The sequence below is a fragment of the Pantherophis guttatus genome, chromosome 1 (genome assembly GCF_059756535.1).
Source record: "Pantherophis guttatus breed Tessera chromosome 1, ASM5975653v1, whole genome shotgun sequence".
Lineage (NCBI taxonomy): Eukaryota > Metazoa > Chordata > Lepidosauria > Squamata > Colubridae > Pantherophis > Pantherophis guttatus.
Window position 1 is genome coordinate 211,741,796 of NC_142063.1, and position 26,457 is coordinate 211,768,252.

Here is a 26,457-nt window from a genome sequence, read left to right on the forward strand (position 1 = left end):
TTTAGTTAAATATGCACAATTTTGTTTATTGAAGAGATTAGGACAAAAACATTAAACCAAATACAAGACAAAAGCACCAGAGGCAGTAAAATCCCACCATGCACATCACCAATCTTTCTTCCTACAAGTTTATAAAATAAATGCTTGGAGAAAAACAAACAAACAGAAGAAGTAGTCCCTCAACACAGCACCATCTTCAGAGTGTAAAAACGTTAACTCTTTTATATTCTTAGATACCAAAATAGAAGCAAGGCAGGTTAGCTGCAGCTTTGTCTCTTGATTAAGGAACTCTGAACCATCATCTCGGCGAGTGGGATCAAAAACCTTCCCGCAGGGCAGGCGAAGAGCATTCATACGTCAAATGCCAAGTAGCTGTACGCACATGCCACAGACTATAATTAAGCACAAAATTCAAGTAACATTTACAAACTACAGAGTCCACATGTACCTATCCAAAAAACAGGACCACTTCACAAAAACGCATACAGGCAGTAACATCAGAACAGCTGAGGTACTGGAAACACAAATAGCTATGCCAAAAAAAAAAGATGTGTTGGTTTTCCGCGGTTTCCTCCAATGTCATATAGCAATATAAAAGCAGTAATAAAAATCATTTGCCAGTCTAAATCAACATGAAAGCTTTAACAAAGGGGTGGAATTGCAGGAGGGAAGGGGTTTAAAATATGTCAGTCAGGGACAGGAATACCTGAAGAGAAATACAAGTTTGTTAACTACAGCATGTAACATGTCACCCCAAGTCAACCCGTAATTGAAGTACTGGCTTAAATTCATCACAACTGTGACAGATTCATCAATAAATAAAATCTTGACAATAAAAAAGGTGCATATTACAATGTACTTTTCAGGAGACAGGTCTGTGTCCCAGCAATGTTCAGCTTATTAACAGGTGAATAAACAGAAAAATAAAAGAGCATCCTTGTTTGTAAGTCAAAAATGAAAGCAGGAGAACCTAAGCCACTGCCTTACCAAGATATTTGGGGCAGGGGTAGGTGGCATATACGTCTCACTTCAGAAAGATCCACCTTCTGTTCATATTCAGGTCATGTAGAGACTTAGCTGGTTCTAAGAACAAATTTGTTTCCTTCTTTGAATAATCCGAAGGAGATCCTTCTCGCCCCACCTGGTCAACTTGATGAAAGCCAAGGTGAAAGCCAGTATTTCAACAGTCTTTGAAAAAAAACCAAAGAAGACAATTCTAGTGTCTTTTGCTAGCATGGTGAAAAAGTCTTGATTTCTGGCTCCCTGCAATAAAAGCTCTAACCCAAAAACAAGCCCACCAAACCAACAGCTTGTATTCAACTGAATCTACTCCGCTTACAGAAAGCTCTTTGATCCAGTGGACACTGCTATCGATGGAAGGTGGGGAAAGTCATCGCTACAGATTTATTTTACTATATAGTTTCTTGTATAATTTTTTCAAGACTATCCCCTCAATTGGCAAGCGGAGAGGGACTGCTCCATCAGCAAACTTGTTTGTCACGCAGAGAAGCCCTCACTAGATCAAAGAGTCTTCTGTAGGTTCTGAGGAGAACATCCGAATACAACTGATTTAGGAGAGATTTTTTTCCCTCCAAAGAAATAAAACATTCCAAACATCGTTACTCCCCAAAAGTGTTAATTTGTATCTGTCAATTTAAAACTAGGAATCCAGAGACATGTTCCAAAACCTTGTTTAGCATTCACTTCTCGTATCTTCCTTTGTGCGCTTCCTACCTGCCCTCCTAAAGATGAAGCCCACTGGCAACATCCGATTCTGAAAACAGGAAACAAAGGAACAAAATAATAGCTAATTGTACCTTCCCTGAATAATGGCTGAAGTTAAATATCTAACAGTGCGATGCCAAAATACAAGTTCCTGTCCACGGGGAATCGTAAGTGTTTGAATGAAATGGAATCAGGAGTGGTGTAGTGGTGGCTGCATCAGAAACGTTGGGTGTGCAGTGTCCTTGGCTCCATAAAGACGAGAAGCTACTACAGCTGCTCTGTGCTGCTGCCTCCTTTTTTTTTTTTCAATGCCAGTCTAACTTGATAGCAACAATTCCTCCTGTTTAACCGTTCATGGGCTACATTGGTTCTTGAGCGTTCCTTCCCCAGCCTTAAAAAAAATCAAAACAAAAGCTTCTTCCAAGTGGGTCCTTTTTTTGCTATCAAGCCAGGATGAGACAGAGATATAATTCTGCGTTTTCAGAAAGGTCTCCCTTCACGTTGTCCTTTCTGGACCATGCATTACCATTACCAGTCCTGACGCTTAGTTAAAGAATGGATCAGAATCCTCTTCCATGTTAACATCAGGCACCAGCTGATCCGTTACTTCCTTAGCACCATATCCTGAATTAGACACATTAAAATCTGTGGAAAACCAAGGGTGGTCCAGAATTTCCTGCGAAGTCAGCCTCTCTGTGGGCTCTCGGCGCAGGATGCTACGTATAAGGCATTTCGCCTTAGGGGACAAAGTCTCTGGAATGCTGAACTGCCCACGACGGATTTTACTGAAGAGAGAACTTGGTTCAATGTCATGAAATGGATAGCGTCCAACTAGCATTGTGTACAGCATGACCCCTAGACTCCACACGTCCGCTGCTTTGCCGGAGTAGCTGCCGTTTGTGTTCAGGATTTCTGGGCTCACATAGGCTGGACATCCGTGCTTGTCAGAAAGGGAGTCGTCATTTCCTCGCAATATGTAAGCGTCCTCAAGGCTCTCCAGTTTTACTCTAGACCTGCAGAACAAGAAATAACAAACCAAAGGGTAGACTCAGTGACAATGACTCATACATGGTATCAAAGAAAAGGCAAGAATATTGACTCAGGCTAGGAGGCATAATGATACCCATCGGGTTCCCTATCCTCTTGTTTTATCCAGAAAATAAACAAATGAGCAGTAGCTGTAACTCTGAAGAACATCCCCATTCTGGAAAAAGCATGGGTATCAGGGGATGTTCTGGGTTAGATCTGGGTTAAAAGCAGAGGGCATATCAAGTAGCAATCTGACTAGGTTATTTTTTGTAAATGGTAACACCCCATAGCTTCTATTCTATGAGTGGACATGTCTTTTTATCTGAACCTGTCTTCCATATTGTCCCCATAAATCTTCATGCTTATCATTTTGTGCATTTAATACTCCCATTAAGATGTGTCATACAAAACGTGGTATATGTTCGATTTCCACTGTTCTTAGGCACTTATTTAGAAAAATTATATGGCGACCCATCATATTTATGAACCCTGTCCAGCTACTTCCAAAAATAGATGGGAAATCTGCAAATCTAGGCCATCTCTATAGCATAGCCCGAAGTCCCACCTTGAATTATCCATTCAGATAAATGCACAAGGAAGGCTGACTGTCTACTAAGCGCACTCATGAACTGGATCCTTTCTGGAAACAAATTCATTTGACTCACCGCCAGCATATGGTTAAAAACATATTACATTTTAATTTAAAGATAAGAGATGTACATCTCTAAGTATATACAGTATATAAAGAAAGAGAGTGCAGTCAGATTTTTCACTCAAATCATACAAGTCAGGGTTATTCTATCTACTTAATACTGTCAGTAGTAGGTGACAGTCAGTCACTCTGCTGGGTCGCACGTAAGCTAACTCTGAGATGTCAAGCATAACATCTGGCAGTTTTTGCAAGCAAAGCCTGTGCTTTATAACTGAGTTAGAGCTTTCCCCATGCTTGAGAAATCAGTAAACAGCTCTTAGTCCCCGTGAATGATGGTCTCGTAAAATCCAAGTGTATGAGCTCAGTATCTACAAAAACTGTACTACTACACTAAATCAAACCAACTTTATTACCGCTGATCTCAATCTTGAACATCAATTCTTTGGGAATATAACCATTCCTACTAGCCCTGAGAAAATAAAATATCCCTAAAAGGTATAGAGGCTGGATAATCCTTAGTGTACTCATTCACTTAAACGAAATCACGTATCACATTAAACATGCAGAGGTTTATTATAAATCTATTTTTCCAATGGCAGCTTCTGGATTGCTTATATATGTCCCTTTCATTAAATACCAATTAACCTTTAACACTGTCACCAACAATGAATTGCCTATTATTGCACGAAACAATACCAGAAACCACAGCACATCTTCCCCTGCCCCCTCCCCCCGAATGGATTGTCGGAAAGAAATCATGCAAAGGGCCTTAGAATCCTTGTTGGTCCATCAAAAAGACGGGTAACTCTCCAAAAATTGATCAGAAAAGGATCAAATTTTGCACAGTAGGAAAAATCAACAACAACAAAAAAAAAGTGAGTTGGAAAACAAATCAGATCCATTTTGGGGCTACAGAGAACAACTTTCCAGAAAAAAATAATAATAACGAGATAGGCAGATGGACAGTGACTGATGGCTTCACTCTTATCTAATGCTTATTCTTCCTAGTTATACCTTCCAGCATGTAAGTCCAGTCCTCGATTTACAACAGTTCATTTAATGACCGTTCAAAGTTACATCACTGAAAAAAGTGACTTATGACCATCGCAGCATCCCCGTGGTCACATGATCAAAATTGGCACACTTATGACGGTTGCAATGTCCAGGGGTCATGGGATCACCCTTTGTGACCACCTGACAAGCAAAGTCAATGGGGAAACCAGTTTCCCGTGTTACTAATTTACCAACTGCAGTGATTTCAACTTAACAACTAGGGCAAGAAAAGTCATAAAACAGGGCAAAACTCACTGAACAAATATTTCACTTAGGAACAGAAATTCTGGGCTCAATTGTGGTTGTAGGCTTACACAGCTTACCCTGCCCTTCACAATGTACATACACACACACAGAATAGAGGAAGGGAGCAAAAAACCCACACAGAGTGAAAGGCAATGTGCTCAACTACCCAGAACAAAATTCAGATATTTCCTAGGGCGCCCACTGGTAAAAGGACTGGAAAGAATGGCAGAAACATGCTGTGCAGTCATTCTCTCTCCCTTATTGTTCTCGCCTTGGTTAGCTTTAAAAAGAACTTTCCCCAGGCCTCTCTACCTTCTTCCGATTTTGTTCCCAGAGATAAAAATTCTGTTGAAATGTCCCTCCCTCTCCTCTTTTCTCTGCTCTTCCCTCTCCTCCAAGACATCTGATGCCAAACATTACTGTGAGGTTGACGAAGGAGAGGGTGCTCCTTTGTTACATTGCTGCCTCTTTCAACAATGCCCGCTGCAATAGCTACTATCTTTGCACTGGATTTGTACCAGCAAAATAAAAACGGGGGGGGGGGGGGGAATACACAATGCAATCATCTCCTGTATTTAAGAATTGAGGACCTGCATTTAGGAGAGAGCAGATTGTTTAAAACTAGACCACTGAACAACAGCTGGCATTAATCCACTTGTTTTCCTGTAATCGCCGGCAGGATCAAGCAAAGGAGCAGCAGCCATGTTTTTATCCCGCTGAATGGATGAGACCAAAGCAAATACACCAGGATCAACATCTGTGTTACACCCGTACATTCTCTCTCTCTCTCTCCCCCCCTCCCCACACATACACATTCTATCCATTATAAAAAATAACAAATAAGTTTCCAGAAAAGATCGAGACCTTCCTCCAGCAAGCGTTGCATTAATTGAGGGAAATTGTTGCTATAAGGTGCAACCATGAAGTCAGAACTAATAGCCAACAATCCAGAGTGCTGATTTGTTTGACCTTCTTGTAATTGGTATGCGGCAAGGTAACATTTAGCCAACTTTGAGAGAGAGAGAGAGAGAGAGGAAAAAAAAAACGGGAAAGAATAAGGTTCTTCTCCAAAAGCCAAACAAATAGATTGGCTCCTGTCTCTCCCCATGTCCTCTACTTATGCCAAGGGGGCACTGCTAACCTGAAAAAATGAAGACACCCTCCTATCTAGCTCGATTCCTGGCAACTGCACCCATGACTTTTCCTTAGCATTGTTTTTTCGTTGTCTTTTTTTAAAGGAGATATTTTCAACTTTCCAAGTCTGGCCAAAAGGCACCTGAGTTCCCAGGAGATCTCCCATCCCTACAGCCCTTGTCAAGAAGGGCTTGTCAAGAAATGCAAGCTCAATTTGCTCGTTTCTCCAAATGGTGTACGGTGTGCAAAGAATTGGAGAAGCTGTACCAGACTTCCAAGTTAGACAAATGCCGTCAACAGTTATACAGTTAAAATGTACACTGCCAGTAATCGTCAAAGCCTACGGTATGAGCTGAGGTGACAAGATCCTTCCAGTCGTACTTCAAGCAGCTAGTTACCGGCACCACAAATTCTCTAACTGGACTTCCAGCAATTGCTCATGTCTTCCTCTTCCAACTCTAGCTATGGGAATGACAGCATTGAGATTTGATAAATGTGGGCTTTCACCGGGAGGTAAGACCCGCCTTATAAAAACTTACTATGTAATGTAAAGCTTCTTCCCAAGGACAGCGTAATTACAGTGTATCATTTCAATTCAGAAAGTGGAGATGCAGCAGACGCTTAAAAAGACAGCATTATGCATTTATCAGATAGAACCGTGCATTAGTATAATGCTTAAGAAAACAATCAAGCCTGAAGCATTGCTATTTAAAAAGGGGAAGCGATTCTGTCTATGAATGCTTTCCCATTACTGGTGAATGAAACCGCAAAAGTGCAATCAGAGGGCAGCAAATAGCACTCAAACGGGAAATGCGTCTTTGTCCCCATAGAAACCGGCAGGGAAGCCCATGAAAAACAATACTATTCTTATCAATGCCACATTCATTACTTGAGTGCATTCAGACATGGCTCTTCAGCAATAGAAGGAAACATGATCACTTCAGCTACTTGCATTAGCCCACAGCTTAAGGTATTTCCCACCATGGGTTATATCGTAAGTCTCTTCTCAGAAAAAATCTGGGGATTTTAAAGAATTTCTGACTTGCAGGAAAATTCTGTGAGAAGGGCTTCATGTTGTTTACAAAGAGAAGTACCTGCAAGGGTGAAGATTGATGGGTGACAAAATATTTGACTTAGGCTCTGCCTACGTGAAAGGGGAAAAGCAAAAAAGTATTTTGGAAACAGGATGTGTGATAGCACCATCAGTTAGAATGTTAGTGTGACTTTTGATTTATTACATCTCAGTAATATTTTAACATAATTGTTTCAAGTAGACATAGCGGAACTTCCTTATGCTTCCACTTCAATTGATACATGCACAGATTTCAACCTGAGGCGGTAGATCATGGGAAAAGTACAGGTAATCCTCGACTTACGACCACAATTGAGATCCAAATTTCTGTTGCTAGGTGAGATATTTGTTAAGTGAATTTTGCCCCATTTTACAACCTTTCTTGTCACAGTTGTTAAGTTAATCACTGCAGTTGTTACGTTAGTTACACGAATCTGGCCGCCCCATTGACTTTGCTTCTTACAAGGGATCATACGATCTCGGGACACTGCAATTATCATAAATATGAGCCAGTTGCCAAGCGTCTTAATTTTGATCATGGGGATGCTGTAAGGTCGTAAGTGTGAAAAACAATCGTAAGTCACTTTTTTCAAAGCCGATGTCACTTCAAAAGGTCACTAAAAGAACTGCTTTAAAAGTTGAGAACTATCTGTATAATCGAGGACCATGAGAAGAAAGTTTCTATGAAAATGAATCATGTGGGGATAGGTCACTGACTCAATGTATGTTTATAACTTTCCAAGGGACTGGCCATAAATTAGAAGGCCCTGGGACAATCAGCCTGGGAGGCTGGGCATACTGGTGGCATGGTTCAGAACGTCTGAGCCCCTGGTCTATAAACACAGAGATACAATTGCAAGCAATTTCACATAAACTGGTGAGAAGAAAAGTAATTCCTCATATTCAGTGCTGCCACGTTCTCCAGCATAAATAAAGATTCAGGTTGTATTAATGATGAAATCCTTTATAGGATCTTAAAAGAGCGAAGTGAATTCTGCCTATGGAGATTTTCTGTCATCCAGGTCATGGTTGCCCCAAAGGTGCTTCTTCAAGAGGCAACTGGACTTTCTTGCTTTTCTTTGAAGACGGTTCGCTTCCCATCCAAGAAGCTTCTTCAGCTCTGACTGGATGGTGGGGAATGGAAGGATTTATACTCCTTGCAGACAGCTGGTCATTTGCATTCTTTTAGAGAGTCATCGAGGCCACTTGGAGGTTTTTTTGTGTCCTTAGCAGTTCCAAAAAGGCTCCACACCCATTTGCACTACTCAGGTGACCCTGAGGACACAGATAAACCTCCAAGTGTCCTCAAAGACTCTTTAAAAGAATGCAAATGACCAGATGTCCCCACCATCCAGTCAGAATTGAAGAAGCTTACTGGAAGAGAAGTGAAACTTCTTCAAAGAAAAACCAGGAAGTCCAGTTGCCTCTTGGAAAAGCACCTTTGGGACAAGTGAATTCTGCCTTATCTACAGCAGTAACACCAAAGCCTCAGAAATTAGGCAGCATGGTTTCCAAGAACAAGAGCTAAAATGTCCCCATTCAAACCATAGCTCAACCACAAACCCACTCCTTTGTGTTAGAAAAATGTTGTTTTCTGTAAGGTGGCAGATGGTAACAAATTATTTTATTGGAGTTAACCTAAGTATAGCCTATGCATTCCTGGAATGTCTTAGCAGTATTCTTTAGGGACTCAGTTACCATCATCTTGGTAGAAGATTTAGTTAAGTTCCTTGTTGGTGCTTCTGTACAATAGGACAACTCAGCTCTCAAGGGTAGATAAGTTCAGCATGCAGATAATCCTCAACATATGACCACAATTGGGGCTGTAATTTCAGTTGTGAAGCAATGAGGTCATTAAGCAAGTCATCACATGACCAGACCCAATTTTATGACCATTTTATTGCAGTTGTTAAGCAAATTACCAAGGCTGTTAAATAAATCACAGCATCATTAAATGAAACATGGGGTCATTAAGTGAATCTGGCTTCCCCACACTGACTAAGCTTGTTGGTAGGTTGCAAATCACAATCACCCGACAAGATGCTGCAACCGTCATAAATGCAAGTCAAGATTGCCAAACTTCTACAACAGTTGCAACTTTTCAGGACTTTTTGTTACTTTTTCCAAAGCCTCATTACTTTAAACAAACAGTCGTATACTGAGGACTACCTGTGGATCATAAGCAACTTTCGGCTGACCAATGCTGTCTTAGGCTGTTGATTTTACCGATTTACAGAATCTGTAAAACCACAAGAGTCTTCATATCTGTTTTATATAATTTGTTCTTGGGTGAGCATTAGCATTTTTGTTTTGCAATTTTCAGCAAAGCTGGCCCTACGTTTAGCATCTGGGGCTGAAAAGTTGGCTTTAAATCATTGGATGGTTTTTGGAACTTCCGGATTGAGAGCAATCCAGGAGTTACTCCAGCATTCAAAACAGTGATGAGGGAATGAATCAAATATGACAATAAGGCACTAGATCCAGGGATTTTGAGCTGTCAAAAACCCTTTGCTTGTCAGAAGGTGATTACATGATCCAGGGACACTGTAACCGTCATAAATATGAGTCAGATGCCAAGCGTCTGAATTGTGACCATAGGGATGCAGCAATGGTTGTAAGTGTGAAAAAACAGTCATAAATCACTTTTTTCAGTGCCATTGTAACTTCAAAAGGTCACTAAACGAACTGTTGTAAGTGGAGGACTACCTGTATCATTTTGGTACTAGCCTAACAAAAAAGATACAAATATTTTTTTAAAAAAAGAGCCAAGTACAGAAATATCCAAATTGGAATAGTTTAAGGTAGCCTTTCCCATTCCTGTACTCTCCCTACCCCTAGGACAGTGATGGCTAACCTTTTTGCCGTCGTGTGCCAAAAGCGGAGGTAATGGGGGGGATTGCGCGCGTGCCCATACCCATCATTCAATGCGCCCTGTCCCCCCCACGCATGCGCGCGTGACCTCCTGCTCTCCCCCCGCTTTTGGCACACGGTAGGCCCGGTAGGCCCATTTTTTTTGCCCTCCCCAGGCTCCAGAGCTTTTCTAGGAGCCTGGGGAGGGTGAAAACAGCCTTCCCCACTCTCCCGGAGGCCATCAGGAGGCCCGGAAACAGCCCATTTCCCAACTTCTGGTGGGCCCGGAAGGCCCAAAAATCAGTTGGCCAGCACGCACATGCGTGCTGGACTGAGGTAGGGCAACGCTCGTGTGCCCACAGATATGGCTCCATGTGTCACCTGTGCCATAGGTTCGCCATCACGGCCCTAGGATATGTTGGAATTATAATCCTTTCCCCATAAGAACATGAATTCTGAAATGCAACACATCTGTTTTAAAAATGGCAAACCCATCCCACAGAAATGGGCAAACTTTCTTAATACTGCACAAAGAATTTTCAATTCCCCGATTTAGAATTTCAGAATGCCATTATTTAAAAAACTGAAACGTACGCAGACCTTACAAAACACAATAATCCCTAATAAGAATGTTGGAATCTAATAGTGAACTTGTTCAATAGAGAAAAAGCAGTACATAGGTACTTTGAAGCCAAATGAAATTACATAACTAATCCACTTTTTACCATTTGATAAATGAGATGTGCTGCCAAGGAGGACAAAAATCCACCTTCCCACAGGCTGGCAAATTCAAAATTCATTAGGAAAAGCATTATTTTTCTGAGATGAAGTGTAACCTCTGCTTTCACCTTCCACAGCTAAGGAGCTATTCCATTTGACCTTGCAGCTTTTCATTCTGTTCTGAGTTAATATGGTCTATTCATCTTCATATCCATAACTATGTCCTTTGTGTGTATGGGGAGAAGGCAAAAAGGTTCAAGGAATGATATGGACCCAGCATGTATAATTAGATCAAGCAAAAGAAAGAAAGAAAAACACAAAAAAATCTACTGGTGGAGAAATGAAAGGTTCTAGAAAAGAGTGATGGGAAGTGGAATTAGGAGTACTGCACACTTATTGCAGGCAGGCAGGAAGGAAGGAAAGATGCTGGAAAGCTGCAAATCGGTCTCTATAGAATCATGCCATTTACACTAAATAACTATAAACCAGTATGCATTCCATTTGCCTCACAGAAGCATCCTTAGAAAACAACAAAAATGTTAATTGTCTATGGAGATTCTCAGTCATCCAGGTCACGGTTGTCCCAGGGGTGAAATCCAGCAGGTTCTAACGAACCCGTAGCAGAAATTTTGAGTAGTTCGGAAAACCAGTAGTGGAAATTTTGAGTAGTTCGGAGAACCGGCAAATACCACCTCTGGCTGGCCCCAGAGTGGGGTGGGAATGGGGATTTTGCAATATCCTTCTCCTGCCATGCCCACCAAGCCACACCATGCCCACCAAGCCACGCCCAGAGAACCGATAGTAAAAGAATTTGGATTTCACCACTGGGTTGTCCCAAAGGTGCTTTTGCCAAAGGCAACTGGACTTTTGTTTTTCCTTGAAGACGTTTCGCTTCTCGTCCAAGAAGCTTCTTCAGTTGTGAAGCATTATGCGATATAGAACTGAAGAAGCTTCTAGGATGAGAAGTGAAATGTCTTCAAGGGAAAACAAAATGTCCACTTTTGAAAAAGCACCTTTGGGATGACAAAAATATTGGGCGGTTGTTTTGTTTGGGGAAGGGCCAACTTGCTGAGGGGAAAAAGTCAAAGGTAAACCTCTGTAGTTGGGGAAAGGAAGTCCATTTGGCTTCTAGAGTAATTATATGTTCCATGGCATGGCTACACCCACCATAGTTGGCCAGACTTTAATGAGCAGGCAAGCCCCATCACAGCAGTCATACCAGGTGCATACCTGTTTAAATTCCAAGTGTGCTGCCAGCGTAAAGTTACCATCCTACCCATGCCTGAGAGTGCAATTCACAACAAGGGCTTCCCTGGTGTCTAGTTTTTAGTGAGTCAGCCAAACCCACAAACCACATGAGGGCTCTGCTGATCCCTGCTAGGCTAAACAGAAGATCTGAGAGAAGCCAAATCTGTGCAAATAGCAGAGCTTATGGGGCAACTGCTGCACCAAGCACACCACTTGTTGTTGGCGCTCTTTTTTTCCTCTTCAGCCACAATTCCAGTTTAGCTAGCCACAGGGAATTGCTGCCAGAAGAATGATGCAAACCACAAATATTAAACTGGTTGAACTTAGAAGCTAAATGCCATTAAGAGACCAGACGCACAATGAGAAGTACATAAAGCAGGCCCTGCTGGCTTTGGTGCGTACATAGTGGGAATAGCAAAAAGAGAAAAAATATTTAATATTTTAAAATATCAAAATATTTTTGTAAAAGTATATAAATATTTTTTTTTTGTCCATGGGGTCGCAATGGGTCGGACATGACTTTGCAACTAACAACAACAACAATTTTTTTTTTCAAAAAAAAATATCAGTCTTTCAGAGGGCATGGCTGCAGCCCAGCTTCCTTTCTTCACTGAATATATTTTTAAAGCAACCCCTGATGGGCTGAACATCTGAAAATCTGAATCGCCATCTAATAATTGGGAAGGTTATCTTCAGTAAATGGTGAGCCCTATCATTGAGCCGTGGTGGCGCAGTGGTTAGAATGCAGTATTGCAGGCTGGCTCTGCTCATTTGCCAGCAGTTTGATTCTGACCGGCTCAAGGCTGACTCAGCCTTCCATGTAAAATGAGGACCCAGATTGTTGGGGGCAACAGGCTGACTTTGTAAACCGCTTAAGAGAGGGCTGTAAACCACTGTGAAGTGGTATATAAGTCTAAGTGTTATTGCTATCACTGGATGAGGGTACCTAGGATTACTTCTGCTTGTGGCAGAAACATCTGGGAAATCTGCTCTCAGAGGCTGCTTTGCCAATTTCCTGTGAGGCCTTCAGCAAGGAACTGTCAGATTCAGTTCCTCAGTTGCAAAAATGGAAATAAAACCAGTATTGTTGCTCTGGTTGCACACAGGATAATTAAAGACCACACCGTGTTCCATGACTACATATTATTACAAAGATTAATACATTGTTCTACTGACTCTTTTCACGCAAATCAGCTGAGAAACTCAGTGTTAAGATATATCTTAAAATAGCCTTATTGTGTCACTTGTAATTCCTAGAAGACTGGGCTCCTTTGGTTTGTTTTCGAGGAAGGCAGCATATGGATTTGTTCTTCCTGAAAGCACTGTTAGAGCTAAGCAACTGAAGAGCAGTGGACTGTCATAGCACATATTAACAGGTGAAGAACAAAGAGCCAATGCTTTAAGACAAATCTATCACTTGGCAAGAAGTAGGGAATACTAGAGCTTGCATCACTGGTCATATTTTGGGGATAATTTCCTTTCCCCGAATTTGCAAAACCAAAGCCTAGAATGGACTAATGCTACCTTCAGAACAACAGGTAAGATTATACTTCGTTTGAGCCCCTCCAGTGAAGTCTTGAATCCAATTCATTGAAGTGACTTCCTTATGTTTATTTAGATTTTTATTCCACCTTTATTACTTTATACATAACTCAATGTGGCAAACTTACATAATCCTCCTTCCTTCCTTCCTATTTTCCCCACAACAATCCGATGAGGTGAGGTGAATTGGGCGGAGAGAGAAGTGGCCTAAAGTCACCCAGATGGCTTTCATGCCTAAGGTGGGACTGGAACTTACAGTCTCCTGGTTTCTAGCCTGATGTCTTAACCAGACAGTCATGAGAAATCCATCTGATTTGGGGATCTATATTCTGTCTGCATATGAAATCCTATCTATCTATCTATCTATCTATCTATCTATCTATCTATCTATCTATCTATCTATCATCTATCCCTCCATCCATCTTGATAAACTGTATATCTATGCATTAAAACTCTTGTATTGTTCCTAACACTTAACGTAATGAGAAAGTATTACTGTCTTCCCAATCCAGAGATACTTCCCACTGTTAAAAAATGGCCACCTAGAATGCAAAAAGCTTCTAAAATAATAGAATCCTTTTAAAAATGTTACTAGAAAAACTGATTAACAAGTATGAATGCTAAGCATTAAATATTATGACAGCCAACATTTGAATTTAATTGAAGACTTTTTAGAAGTACTCACTGAGTACTTCTACATAATTTACTGGCAGGACAAAATGATTGCAACAGGAAAAAAGTGATAACACAAAAGCTGAACATATTATTTTAATTTCAAAACATCATCTTAGTTATTTCAGGCAATGCAAATAGCTTGACTATAAGTAGCATTGATCAAAATAATCAAGTAAACGAAACTGAGAAGGGATCAATCTTCTGTGTTTGGGCACTAGCATACATGGTAACACACTCAACAATTCAGTAAAAAAGAGAGAGAGAGAGAGAGAGTGATATCAACCACCAGCAAATCTCCTAAATCTATTAATGGAAAGAACATAAAATATACATATAAATAATACGATACATCACATTGTGCCACACAAAAGGTAACAGTTCAAGTCAGCATTCTTTAAACACTAATTCAGATATAATAGTTGATCTTATTCATCAGGATCCAAGGCCTTACTCCCCTCTCTTGTGCACATATGTCAAGGTTGTAAAATACCAAGCATAGAGCAACAATTCATGTAGTAACGACTGCCTATTAATCTCCAACAAGATGAGGTTGAGCACCAGAACATTATATCACAACCAAGAATACATCAAAGCAAGACACCAGTTCAGAACGAAGTAGATACTTGGAAATACACAGCTACATGGAACTTCTGAACAAAGACTACGTCTCAAAATATATGCTGCTTTATTCTCAAACAGGAAATAAGCAAGACTCATGTGAACAAGACACCATCATCAGGAAGAAGCAAGGAGGGTACAAGAATGCTAGGAAATGGAAGTGCAATTTATGGAACAAGAATGGGGATTTATACAAGGGATTACCGCCTTATTTTATACAAACGTACACAATACAGAAATCGGAAAGTTCGCTGTTTCAAAGAGCACAGAAGCTTCCCTGGATGCAAAAGGTCCCTGATTGTGGGTCTATGTTCCTCATGGAGAGAACACATGGAACGCAGATTAAATTGGTGTGTTTCATAATTCATCCTCTGCGTTCACTATACACCACAGCAGAAGACCTCAGTATGAATTAGATGTTCCTTCTCAGCAGGCAAAGAAATGCACTCCCTATTCTACACATCTTAATCAAACAACCATTGTATACCGATTCTAAACACGTATGACTTTCCAGAAGGAATGAATGCAATGCTGAAGTCTGGAACTCCTAAAAGCAACCATTCGCCCACAACTTTTAGTAATTACTAAGAACGTACATTCAATGTGAAGCTGAAAGGGAGAGCTATTGCCACTATAGTATTGCTGAATAACTAATATTAACAGGGTGTTTATAGGCTTGCACAAATCAACCCTGCCCAGATAGTAATTTCTATAAGGCTTATGAAACATTACCTGATTTTTAAAGAACTTCTATGATCAAAATGAACTGATGTAAGTGCCATGTAAACCGGTCAACCCTAATAGATTTATGCACCAAATCAATACATTTTTGTTTTACCTATGCAACTTGGCTTTGTTTCACAACAACAAAAAAGTGTTTTTAACCATTTTTCCTCCTATGTTCTAATTCTGTACAATGCTTCAAATTCAGTTCTGAAGAAATGTTTCGAAATGTGTGGGAACACAAAGGAAGCACCCACTTGGGGACTCATTAAAGCAATAGTGTCCATTTCCAATAACATGCTGCCAAGAATGCGAGAACACTGGCATTAGCTAGCATTTTCCCGAGATTTGAGGTCCGTTTCTCCAGTGCAGGAGGGAATCTAAACCCTATACCTGAGATGGCGAACCTGTGGCACACATGCCAGATGTGGCACACAGAACCATCTCTCCAGGCACGCGAGCCGTCACCCATTGCTCTTCCGGGTTCTGGCACGCCAGCCAGCTGGTCTTCATGCGCCGAGTGCCAGAAACCGGAAGAGCAGCTACTTGGTGTGCATGTGCATGCCAGGCGGCTGCTCTTCTGGTTTCCTGCACCGCATGCACACTGGCCACCTGGTCTTCTGGTTTCTGGCGCACATGCATGTGCCGGAAACCAGAAGATCATCTTCCTCTTCTGGTTTCTGGTGAGCGCATGTGCACTGGCCAGCTGGTCTTTGCGTGTGCATGCATGCCAGAATCCAGAAGACCAGATAGCCGGTGCGCATGTATGTGCTGGAAACCAGAAGAGCAGCTGCCCAGTGTGTGCGCCAAGCAACTAATCTTCCGGTTTCTGGCACATGCTCCTGTTTTGGCACTCGGTGCCGAAAAGGTTCACCAACACTGTCCTACAGGGTGGATAAAAATCAATTATTTAAAAAAAAAAAACAGATTTTTTTGATTTAAATCGGATTTTTTTTATTTTTATTGAATTTATTTTAATAAAAAACTTTTGGGGTAAAAATCTATCGTAAGATAGTTTTCTATTTAAGATACATAAATAATTTAGTTTATTCAGCATGAAATGGAGCTTAGTTATGTCGCATGAGGCTGTATATTCTGCAACACTGGGACTATCGGTGAGTCAACAGTGGGTCAAAGGAGTAGCAGAGATGACAGTTGCTCTTTAAAAATTATGATTTAAATTGAGTTGATTTAAATCAAGCCTTTTTACTAGTGATTTAAATCATGATTTAAATTGTGATTTAAATCAACTCGATTTAAATCAAATCCACCCTGCTGTCCTATACTACGTAACCAAAGTTTGTTTAATAAGACCTAAACAGCTTGATCCATGAGTCATAAATTACAAGATACAAAATATTCATATAACATCCTAAACTAAAACAAGCCATTTTGTAGCATTGTTGTCTGTGATGCCACTTAAGTGAGAGGTTTAAACTATGTCAGATGCTCTTTTTCAAAAGGCATCACCCCCAATAAGCAATGAAGGTCAGCCTAATGCTTAAGGATTGTGCACCAATTCCGGAGAACCATAGGACATTCCCCTCCCTCTCCGGACCATGCTGAACCTTCTGCCCCCCCTCCCCCAAAGTGCCATCCTGGGAGTAGTTCTGAGGGGACTGGAAGCAGACTAGAGAACTTACTTTTGGAAGGCACAAATTCCTCCAGAACAGCATGGGCCAAGAAATCAAATGAAATTAAAGCATGGTTCAGAGAGAGACTGGAATGTATTGCTTCCAAATTGGCAAGCTCTATATATCCCTGCTGGTGACTACCAATGCCAGGGTCTTGCAACTGATGCAGAGTGGAACAGAAGGAGATCAACTTTCTAGATTGGGATCTGCAAGGATCATGAGGCAGGATACCACACCAAAATTGAAATACAAGTCAAATGTTGTTGTAAAAATATCCTATCTGTTTTATTATTATTATTTTATTTCTTTTAGAAAAGCATTTAAAAGTAACACGCTGGCAATTCTGATTAGGCAACATTTTTTTAAAAAAAACTGAGAAACAATCAAAGTGGTTTGGCACCTTCACAATGTTCCCAATAGGTATTTCGTAAACCCGATGAATCAAACTGTAGCCTCTGAAAACTCCGGACATGATCCAACTGTTACTCTTTTAAAATAACCTGCACTGTTGTTTTCATCGCAACCGAGATTGCCACCAATTTGGAAATGATGAAAATGTACATATAACAGCTAAAAATTGTAGCATAACTCTAGAGTTTAAGACTAGGTGCATAAAATAGATTTTGGGGGTGGAAAGAAAAGAATTTGTGCTTCTAGATTTTAGCTGTCACAAGAGGATTGGCTCAAGGGTGCAACCACATTAAATGCTCTTCCCAGTGAACCATTGAAAGGGGAAAGGTCAAAAACGCAGCTGAAACAACTCATGTGCAACAATAATATTAATAGCTCTATGTAGGAAAGCAACTTGTTATGAAACTACAATCCAAAAGTTCATCTCATGAGAAAATTTCATTATTATTAGTAGTAGATTAGTCAACGTGGAATATAGATAGGTTTTACATGGATGGGGCACTTATGGTTTTTCAAAGATTACTGAACTACATACCCCAACAACCCTATTCATCCTGTTGGGAGTTGTAATTCAGGTACAGCGGCCAAGATATAGCAACAGGACTTAGACTTATATACCACTTCACAGTGCTTTATAGTCCCCTCTAAACGGTTTACAGAGTCAGCCTATTGCCCCCAACAATCTAGGTCGTCATTTTACCGACCTCAGAAGGATGGAAGGCTGAGTCAGTCTTGAGCTGATGAGAATCGAACTGCTGGCTGTTGGCACAATTAGCCTGCAATACTGCATTCTAACCTATGCGCCACCATGGCTCTGGGTCTGATAGTGGAAAGATCTAAGTTGAAGATTACCCCCAGCCATGGAAACTTATGGAGTAACTTTGGGATAACCATTTCCTCTCAGCCCATGTAAGCTGCCTTGAACACCTGGAAGGGCATCCATCTTGCAACCAAATAGACACCTGGTAGACCACAAGCTAAGTGGTGGTTTCTCCTCAACCCAGACTTCTCAAGGAAGTGAAGATGAGCTACCAGCTTCCCTCAAACTGCATTAAAATCTTCTTTTACTACCAAAGTCCAAATTTAACTGAGGAAGATACCAGGAACGGTAGTCAGAAACCTTTTGAAATGGCAAACCACAATCATGCCTTCCCTGAGGGAAGCAGGGAGAGAGAGCAGCGGGGGAAGAGATGCCTTTCCTCACCTTTCTTCATCCTTGAAAATGAATTTCCGCAGCTTGAGATCCCTCAGGACCAGCCCGCCATCGTGACAGTGTGCTACAGCGGAGGCTATCTGATAGAATAGCTTGGCTGCCTCTTCCTCCTTCAGCTTTTTGCAGGTACGAACAAAGGAATGCATGTCCCCATAGCTCCGTTCAAAGAACACGTAGGCTTTCGTCTCTCCAAGAATGACTTCGGTAATTTGGTTGATGTTGTCATGAGGAGGCAGGCAAAAACATGGCGCCAGTAATTCCTGGTAGCAGCCAATATCGAACACCTAGAATTGAGAGTTCGCAGTAAGAGAAAGGGTTACCAAAAGAAAGACCAATTTCCCTTCGGCCAAAAAACCCTCCCCTCAATGTTCTGTTGTAGACATACAGAGTTAGAACTGGTCAACCCAAGGGTAAGAAATTAGCTTTAGTAAATGAACTATTGCCCAGTGGGATGAGACAATAAACCCCAACATTTCCCCAGACAGCAGAGATTCGGGGGATTCTGGAAGCGGCAATCCCAATACATCTGCAGGGTGACAAGGCTGAGAAAGGAGGAGTTAACTGTAAGAGACATTTTTACTAGAATCCTTAATGCCCTGGGCAGGCATTTTCCATAATGAAATCCTGTCTTCTCCTCCCCTCCAGCTCCCAAAGCTTGCTGGTTAAAATGTAAAAGGTTTTAACTGGGGGAGGGAAGAGATGTATTTTCCCCCAATGAAAACAAAAAGGGGGCAGATTATTTTATTTTTTTAAAAAAAGCTCTCTAAATGAGGGAGAAGGTGAATTAAAAATCCCTGATGGCCCAGCATCCGATTTAATTTTCTATTTGAGATACAATGGCTGCTGCCCTACATTAAAAGGAAGTTTACCAGCTTGCAAGTCTTGTGCTTTCCTCTGATAATTTGAATGGAATTCTAGAACAGCATTTGCAAAATAAGCAGGGCTCCCTATTTTTACTGGAAAGACCTGTGTCATCACAGCTACACAAGGCCTTGCCAGCACAGCTCTGCCAATAACACAGTGGACTCCTGCATGAAAAGGTCCACTTTTCTTCCCTGATGGTTGGTGGAAAGAAACAGGGAGGCTATTTTTCCTTTCAGACTGTGGGCAAAACCATTTAGCGCTACAGATCAGTAATTAGTATATTGGCTCCACTTTCCCGACAGAGGCAGACAAGGCTAAAGGATTTCTGCATCCATATTGTCCCAATGGGTTTTTATTACCAAGCTGAAGGGCCCTGCCAAGGCTTCTTGCTGATCTAGCTGTGCTTTCCAAGATAAAGGGGGAAAGATACTTCTCTTCCCTTTCCCAATGTGATAATAAGGACATAAGCAAACATCTATGGAGATTCTCAGTCATCCAGGTCATGGTTGTCCCAAAGGTGCTTTTTCAAGAGGCAACTGGACTTCCTGGTTTTTCTTTGAAGATGTTTCGCTTCTCATCCAAGAAGCTTTTTCACCTCTAGAGCTGAAGAAGCTTCTTGGATGAGAAGTGAAATGTCTTCAAAGAAAAACCAGGAAGCCCAGTTGCCTCTTGAAAAAGCACCTTTGGGACAAGGATGTAAAGTAGTGCCCTCCCAATTTGGACTCCTGCCCCATCTCATCCAGGAGTCTGTGCTCAGTGGCCAAAACAACTGTACAAGGAAGTCCATTAGTCTCCCAGCAGACGGTCTTCAGCCATACTGACATCAAGGCTGATCCACGACTTCCGTAAATTTTATGGTGTTCTATACAAATGCCAAGTAAGCTGTAATTTGTATGGTTTGGTGTTAGTGTGTTTGTGAACTCAAACTGATTTATAACTACGATTTTATCAAGATTATAATATCTGTATATACTTCAGCACTCAATCATACATGTTCCTTGGCTGATTTCATGTGAGAAACTCATGACCACCACATTTTAATCTAGTTCGTTATGTAAACCCAAGCTGTAGGGGACCAGTTTCTGGTTCATTATTTTTTTTGCAAACTTTTAACGATTGGGTTGATTCAATAAAATGTGGTTGCATTAACTATGGGCAAAGGTTTTATACGAGCAGTCTCACTGGGTTCAAAAGGATCTATAGCTAGAAGGGACAGGAACTTTCTTTGCTTTTAAAAGATGGAGGGAGATATGAAGTTGCTCAGGTCTCAGGATATGTATTTGAAAGACACAGGAGAATAAGAAAGGTTGTGGGATATAGTAAGCTTTAAAATCTCTTTGCTTGTGAGAGCTTGTACAGGAGAAATAGGAGATACATGTATTTATTGAGCTTTCAGACCACTTCAATTAAAAGGAAACAAATAGAAGCGTCTAGAAATTCTTCTTGAGAAAATGATAGGGATACATAAGATTACCTTTAGGTTGGACTAGGCCCCACTGCATTTAATTTTAATCAAGAGTTCAGACTTCTGACACTTCTAGGCAAGTGTCTCTTTAAGAGCAAGCGTATCCCTTATGACTTATGAATGAAAGTGCTCCAAGACTCCCAACACTAAAAAGTTACATAAATCAACCAATCATGAATGAATCACTGCTTGTGACATGTTGAAGATTCATAAGAGTGCAATCATTTCATTGAAAACAATGAAGTACCGCAAGTAGGTAAGACCAATATTATGGGTAAATTCCCTGCACTTGTTTCCCCTTAGGAATGAAGATCAGAAAAGTTACAAAGGTAGGTTAATATTATTACTAAGATTGCCCCCAGACACCAGGTTGTCCAATTTAAAGTTAAATGGCATTTACTTTGTTACTGAGGAAGTTACAGTAAAAAAAAATGTAGGCTTTTGTTATAAGTGAAGGACTAGAGTGGTGAGTTTGTTCTTATCATATGTCAAAATCTATTTTTGACATCTTCTGACATAGGACAACACTTGCTGCATTTCTATGTATGTAGAAATAAGACTCTGCCTAATTCAGTGGGTCATGCTCCAAGGTTAGCCATGCACGCGATTAAAGCATCTATCCTTATCAGTCTGATCACACTCTAGCAAAATATTTCCTGAGAACTGAATGCAAACTTTGGCATTCTATGAACTGTTTCACCACATCTGTATCACCCCTCTAGATCTTTGAAATGTGGATGACAAAATGAAAATCTTTTACTTGGACAGATTAATCACTGTCCCAGTGCCCTATCTGAGGAAAAGGAAGTGCAAGTAGATTTTGATAATACTGTATGAAGTCTACTCAGAATGAAATATCAACTATTTAATGTGTAGGGCTGGTGCAATAGACTTCAACCCTGAATGACTATACTCACAACTGTATCTCCATGAAAAATCAGATCAATTTTCAAGCACAGGAAAAGGTGCAGGCTTTAAACAGCATTTTCCTTAACAGCCATGCAAAACTGTCTCTTCAGGCTGACTTTTCAAAGGCTTTTTTCTTAGTTGAATTGTATTATTTAGATCAGAACGCCTGATTCTTAACTACTTTGAGTTCTGAGAAGGAAAGCAGAATTCATAGAGGAGGAGTTTAACAGTCACACAGAGGTGGCCCAATGAAATTAAGATTGTTATCTGAGGAGCCACATATGACACAAAAATCATATTTAGAATAAACAAGGGTGGGCAACTATGCGAAGGCAGTTATTATTGGAAATTTACAAGTGCTGCAATTCAACTATCTTTCATTGGCATTTAACTTTTAATTATGAAGCATGTTTAATGGATCCTCCAAGGTTAAGTTAGTATGACAAAGCAACTTAAGATATTTATCATGACCATGGTTGAAAGTAGCAATTCTTGGGGAAATCTACATGTTTGTTACAAGGCAGATTTCTTCCTGGTTGCAAGAGGCATTATGGGAAGACACCCCCCCCTAAAAATATAACTTCTTAAATATTTCCAGTGCAAGTATATAAGCTCTTTGCATGTTCACATGTAAACATCTCGTTTGGAGATACCAGCTGCTCTTTTTGCAAGATTCTAAGAATATTTTAATCTCCAAGGTTCTTAATAAGCCAATGAACACATTTTAAATAATAAGATACAAATAGCCCATTTTCCAGCACCTTGCAATAGACAACAGGCAAGATCAAATCCTCAGTGTAATATAAACAACAGTATAAAATACTGAAAACTAAATTTTCATTAACATCCAGGAGCCATGATTCACAAGTGACCAATGCATTTATAGTGCCCTGCAAAGCAAGTCTTTACAAGCAACCAGAGAGTACAATTTAATTTTCCCACCACATCACAATCTAAATAAAAATAATCCACCAGTCAACAGGACTGTACAAAGCTACTTTTAATTATTTTAGGATATTAATGGGCCTCTTGTTTGCTTCCAGCCATCAAGGAAACCCAGGATTACAAGACCTCTTTACTTATTCTTTCAAAAGACCCTCAACTGTGCATTTTGGGGGGGGAAAGAATCCCTACAATTGAAAAGATACAAAAATGACCATTTCCTCTATGTTGCCATCTGTTAAAACTGATGAATGGCATAGAAAACGGGTGCATTAAGCAGTCAGGAAGAGTATACTGTACGCAGCACTTTAGGAACAAAGGAAACAGAATGGCCTCGGTGAATGGGTGATAGTTTCCCTATAGACAAGCATGAGGGGGGTTTCCTCTCTTCCCCCCCTCCCCCAATTCACAATGAAACTAAAGAGGCTAGGCAGGACGGGGAGCCCAGCATCGCAGCAAGGATAAGCAACATTATTTGTCTTAAAAATGCAATTCTGCAAGGCTTTTGAATGGTTGCTCCAAGGTGGGGGATGGTGTTTGCAAACAACCCATCTGGGTTAAAAAAAAAAAAAAAAAAAAAGGCCGGATAGGCTGATTAAAAAAAAAAAATCAGCTCTGCAAGCTCAAACCTTAGGATGATTTTTATTTATTTATTTATTTATTTATTGGAAGAGAAACCGCTGCTGCTTTACCAAGCTTGTTCCCAAAGAAGTACCTACAGTAGACGGGAGACTTGCAGCCTTAAGCAGACTAAGCTACCAGCCTGCAATTATTAACTTGGCTAAAAATAATAATAATTTATTCTCTCCCCCCACCCCCATATTAATCCCCTCTCCACCCCCCCGGAGAAGTATCCCGAGACTAGGAAGAATTGGCATCGTGCAAAGTTAATAAAAAAAAAAAATCGGAAGGAAAAGGAAAGCGCTATATATCCAGGGATTCCGCTTTTCAATCCAACTCCCCCTTTTTCCAGTCTTTCCACCCCCGCGGCTTTGGCTCTAGGCCACCGTTATAAACGTGGCCCATTGTCTGCAAAGTTGCCGAGAGCCGTTTAATTATGCAAAGGCTTTGTTTGTTTAATTAAATTTCACCCAGCGCCTTAAACCGGAGGCTCCCTTCCCGGGCAAACCACACACGCACACACACACACTCCTTTTGAGTACCCTTCTAAAAATAAACTTGCTAGACACAGGGAAAGGCCACGCTGCGCCTGCGAGCTTTCGGTGGGAGGAAGGCAAGAGGGAGGGAGGGAGGAAAAGTTACCTTGCAAACCAGCTCCTCCTCGCTGTGCAGATGCACGGCCCGGAAAATGTGGTCTCCTTCCAGAGGCTCCAGCAATAAGTATTTCCCGATGCAAGAAACGCAATGCGACAAGTTCGGAGTCTCTGGCGGGCTCGGCGAGCCAAGGTTAGGGCTAAAACTCTGGCTGGATTCAGTCTGCCTTATAGACGAGAGCTCTTCGAAATCTTGAGTTTTATTCCGAGGTCGTCCATACCGCGCTATCGTGATTGGGGTTGACCTTTGTATGTTCATGGGGATGGAGAACAAACCCTCCCAAGAAATCCCCCCCAATTTCTTTTCTTTCTTTTTCTCTCACTCACTCACTCACTCACTCACACACGCACAATTCTTTGGTGTTGTCAGGCCGGCCGGCCAAGAATGCCTTTGTGCTGCGGTGTAAAAGTAAAGAGTGCTTCGGCTGGCAGGTTTTTCTGTAGGATCTACAGTCCGGTTTATCCAGCGCAAAGAAACAGGAGAATAGGAATGGCTCGTGGCTGGGAGAAGAGGGGATCGGAGGCGGCGATCAAGCGAACGATTCTTCCCCCGCCGCGTTCGATTTCGATTTCTCGGCAACTCAAAAAGCGGCGAAGTCCCGCAAAGTAGCAAACTGAGCAAAAGTGGCGCTTCCCCACAACAAAACGCCGCGGGGTTTAAAATCCAAACATCTGGGAAAGGCGTTTCAAAGGGCCAAGGGTTCCTTTATCAATCTCCCGATTCCCAATCGCCCGCGTCGAAATCTTCACACGGGTTATCCGAACGACGGGCTTTTTTTTCTTTCTCTCTCTTTCTTGCTTTTTCAATGGGTTTTTTTTTTTTAATAACTTGCTTTCAACTGTAGAGGGCGTCTGATCCTTTTTTTTTCCCTCGTGGAAAGGACTATATTCAGAGAAGCAGCCGAAGACAAATAAATAAATAATAATAATAATTAAAAAAAAATATAGCAGCGGAGTCTTTTTAACTTCAGCGGATGGCCGAGGAAGCTCCGCTAAACGGTGCGGGAAAGCCCGCTGCTTGATCAAGATCCGGATTTTCTTCGAATTGAAGAAGCCTCCTTTTTTTTCGGCGGAAGAAAAAAAAGCGTTTCCCAAACTAAAAGCGCCGCTTCCTTTTACCAGGATACGAAGTGCGCAAAGCTCCAGGAGCTGCAGCGCTGAAATTGGTTGCGTGCGGCGTTGGGGCTTCCTTTGATCAGACGGAAAAGTGCAATCAAGGACAAGAATAAATCGATGCTCTTTAGCTTTCCATTGGCCTGGAGACGTCCGGTCTGGTTCCCTCGGATGGTTTGAGTGCAGTTGCACATGCAAGCAAAAAAAGAAAGAAAAAAAAAAAGACCACAAAGGACGAGGAAAAAAAAAAAAAGAGAGAGAGGAAGGGCTGCAGGAGAAAAAAAAAATCACCCTCCCTACGATCTTCTTAGCCCCCTCCCCAGAGTCCTGAGATGCAGAAAAGGAGGGAGGGAGGGAGGCGATGCAGCCACTTCAATGCGAACAAATGTCTATTGCAGGCGCCGTTCTTTATTCCTAGAGGTAGGAGTGGGGAGGAAAGGGATGGCCGAGCCAATCCCTTTCAGCAAGCCATCGTCTCTTCACCATGTAGGAATAGCTACTTACGTGGCTAAGAGTCTTTCTTCGGCTCGCCGTGCCTCCCTAAGTCCGGGTCAGAAGCGGCGGCGGCTGCAAGAGCAGCAGCGGTTCCGACGTTACACGGACACCGCTCACAGGCTGACTGCCCGCTCCTCACCGCGGCGCAGCGCTCTGGCTGCCAGCAGAAACGCCCGCCCCGACCCGAGCGGCTTTCCCATTGAGCCAAGGAAACGTCAATCAGGCGAGCAGCCCGCCAACCCCCTCGAAGTCTCCTCCCTCTCCTCCTCTTCCTCCTCCTCGTCTTTCTTCTTTCCACTCATTCAATGAGCCGGTTTCAGGGTAAACAAGGTGAAATATCCTTCCGCTGAGCAGGCTGTGAAATACGAGCTTTGTGAGCGGTTTCTAGCGGCTACTGTTGCTACTACTGCTGCTACTACGGCGTTTCATTGACCTCTGCGCGTTTCCGTTCGGGCCGAGTTCTTTCTGCTGTGTGTGTGTGTGTGTGTGTGTGTGTGTGGTTGTGTGTGCGCTTTCCCCGGAGAGATGGGAGGAGTTTTCTGTCCCATTTATTATCCAAGTGCATTTGGGCCTTTTTATGAATTAAATGACTCGCTTTAACGGATGGTGTAAACACAGCGGGCTCTTGCACCGAAAAGCATTTTCCTTAAATTTACCTTGTGTAACAAAAATGGATCGTTTGCTCATCTGGAATATAAAAAGATCATCTTAAGGAGAGGGGGAAAAAAAACACCACACCAAGGCACAGTATTTAGATAGATTGCATAATGCTAAAATAAAGCTTTAAAAAAAAAATCCTATGTTTTTTGTTGGCTGATAGGAGAAAATGCAGTTTGGTCATGTTTTTAAC

The 26,457-nt window shown here is 41.5% G+C and overlaps 1 protein-coding gene across 1 annotated transcript; it reads right to left on the bottom strand.

Annotated features, from left to right (window-relative positions):
- TRIB2 (tribbles pseudokinase 2) lies at positions 1-26,074 on the bottom strand. The gene is made up of 3 exons (XM_034432123.3): positions 23,989-26,074; positions 18,537-18,829; positions 1-2,738 (listed from the first exon to the last, which is right to left on the bottom strand). The coding sequence occupies exons 1-3, from the start codon at positions 24,256-24,258 to the stop codon at positions 2,270-2,272; spliced, it is 1,032 nt and encodes a 343-aa protein (XP_034288014.1). The 5' UTR covers positions 24,259-26,074; the 3' UTR covers positions 1-2,269.
- Between the last annotated feature and the right edge of the window lie 383 nt (positions 26,075-26,457).

What these genes read in the sequence shown, in the direction of transcription:
- TRIB2 (XM_034432123.3), bottom strand. Translation starts at nt 24,258, where the DNA reads ATGAACATACAAAGGTCAACCCCAATCACGATAGCGCGGTATGGACGA. An exon ending in AGGAGGAGCTGGTTTGCAAG is followed by an intron (nt 18,830 to 23,988) that starts GTAACTTTTCCT and finishes TCTCAATTCTAG; the next exon opens with GTGTTCGATATTGGCTGCTA. An exon ending in ATTTTCAAGGATGAAGAAAG is followed by an intron (nt 2,739 to 18,536) that starts GTGAGGAAAGGC and finishes CTTGTTCTGCAG; the next exon opens with GTCTAGAGTAAAACTGGAGA.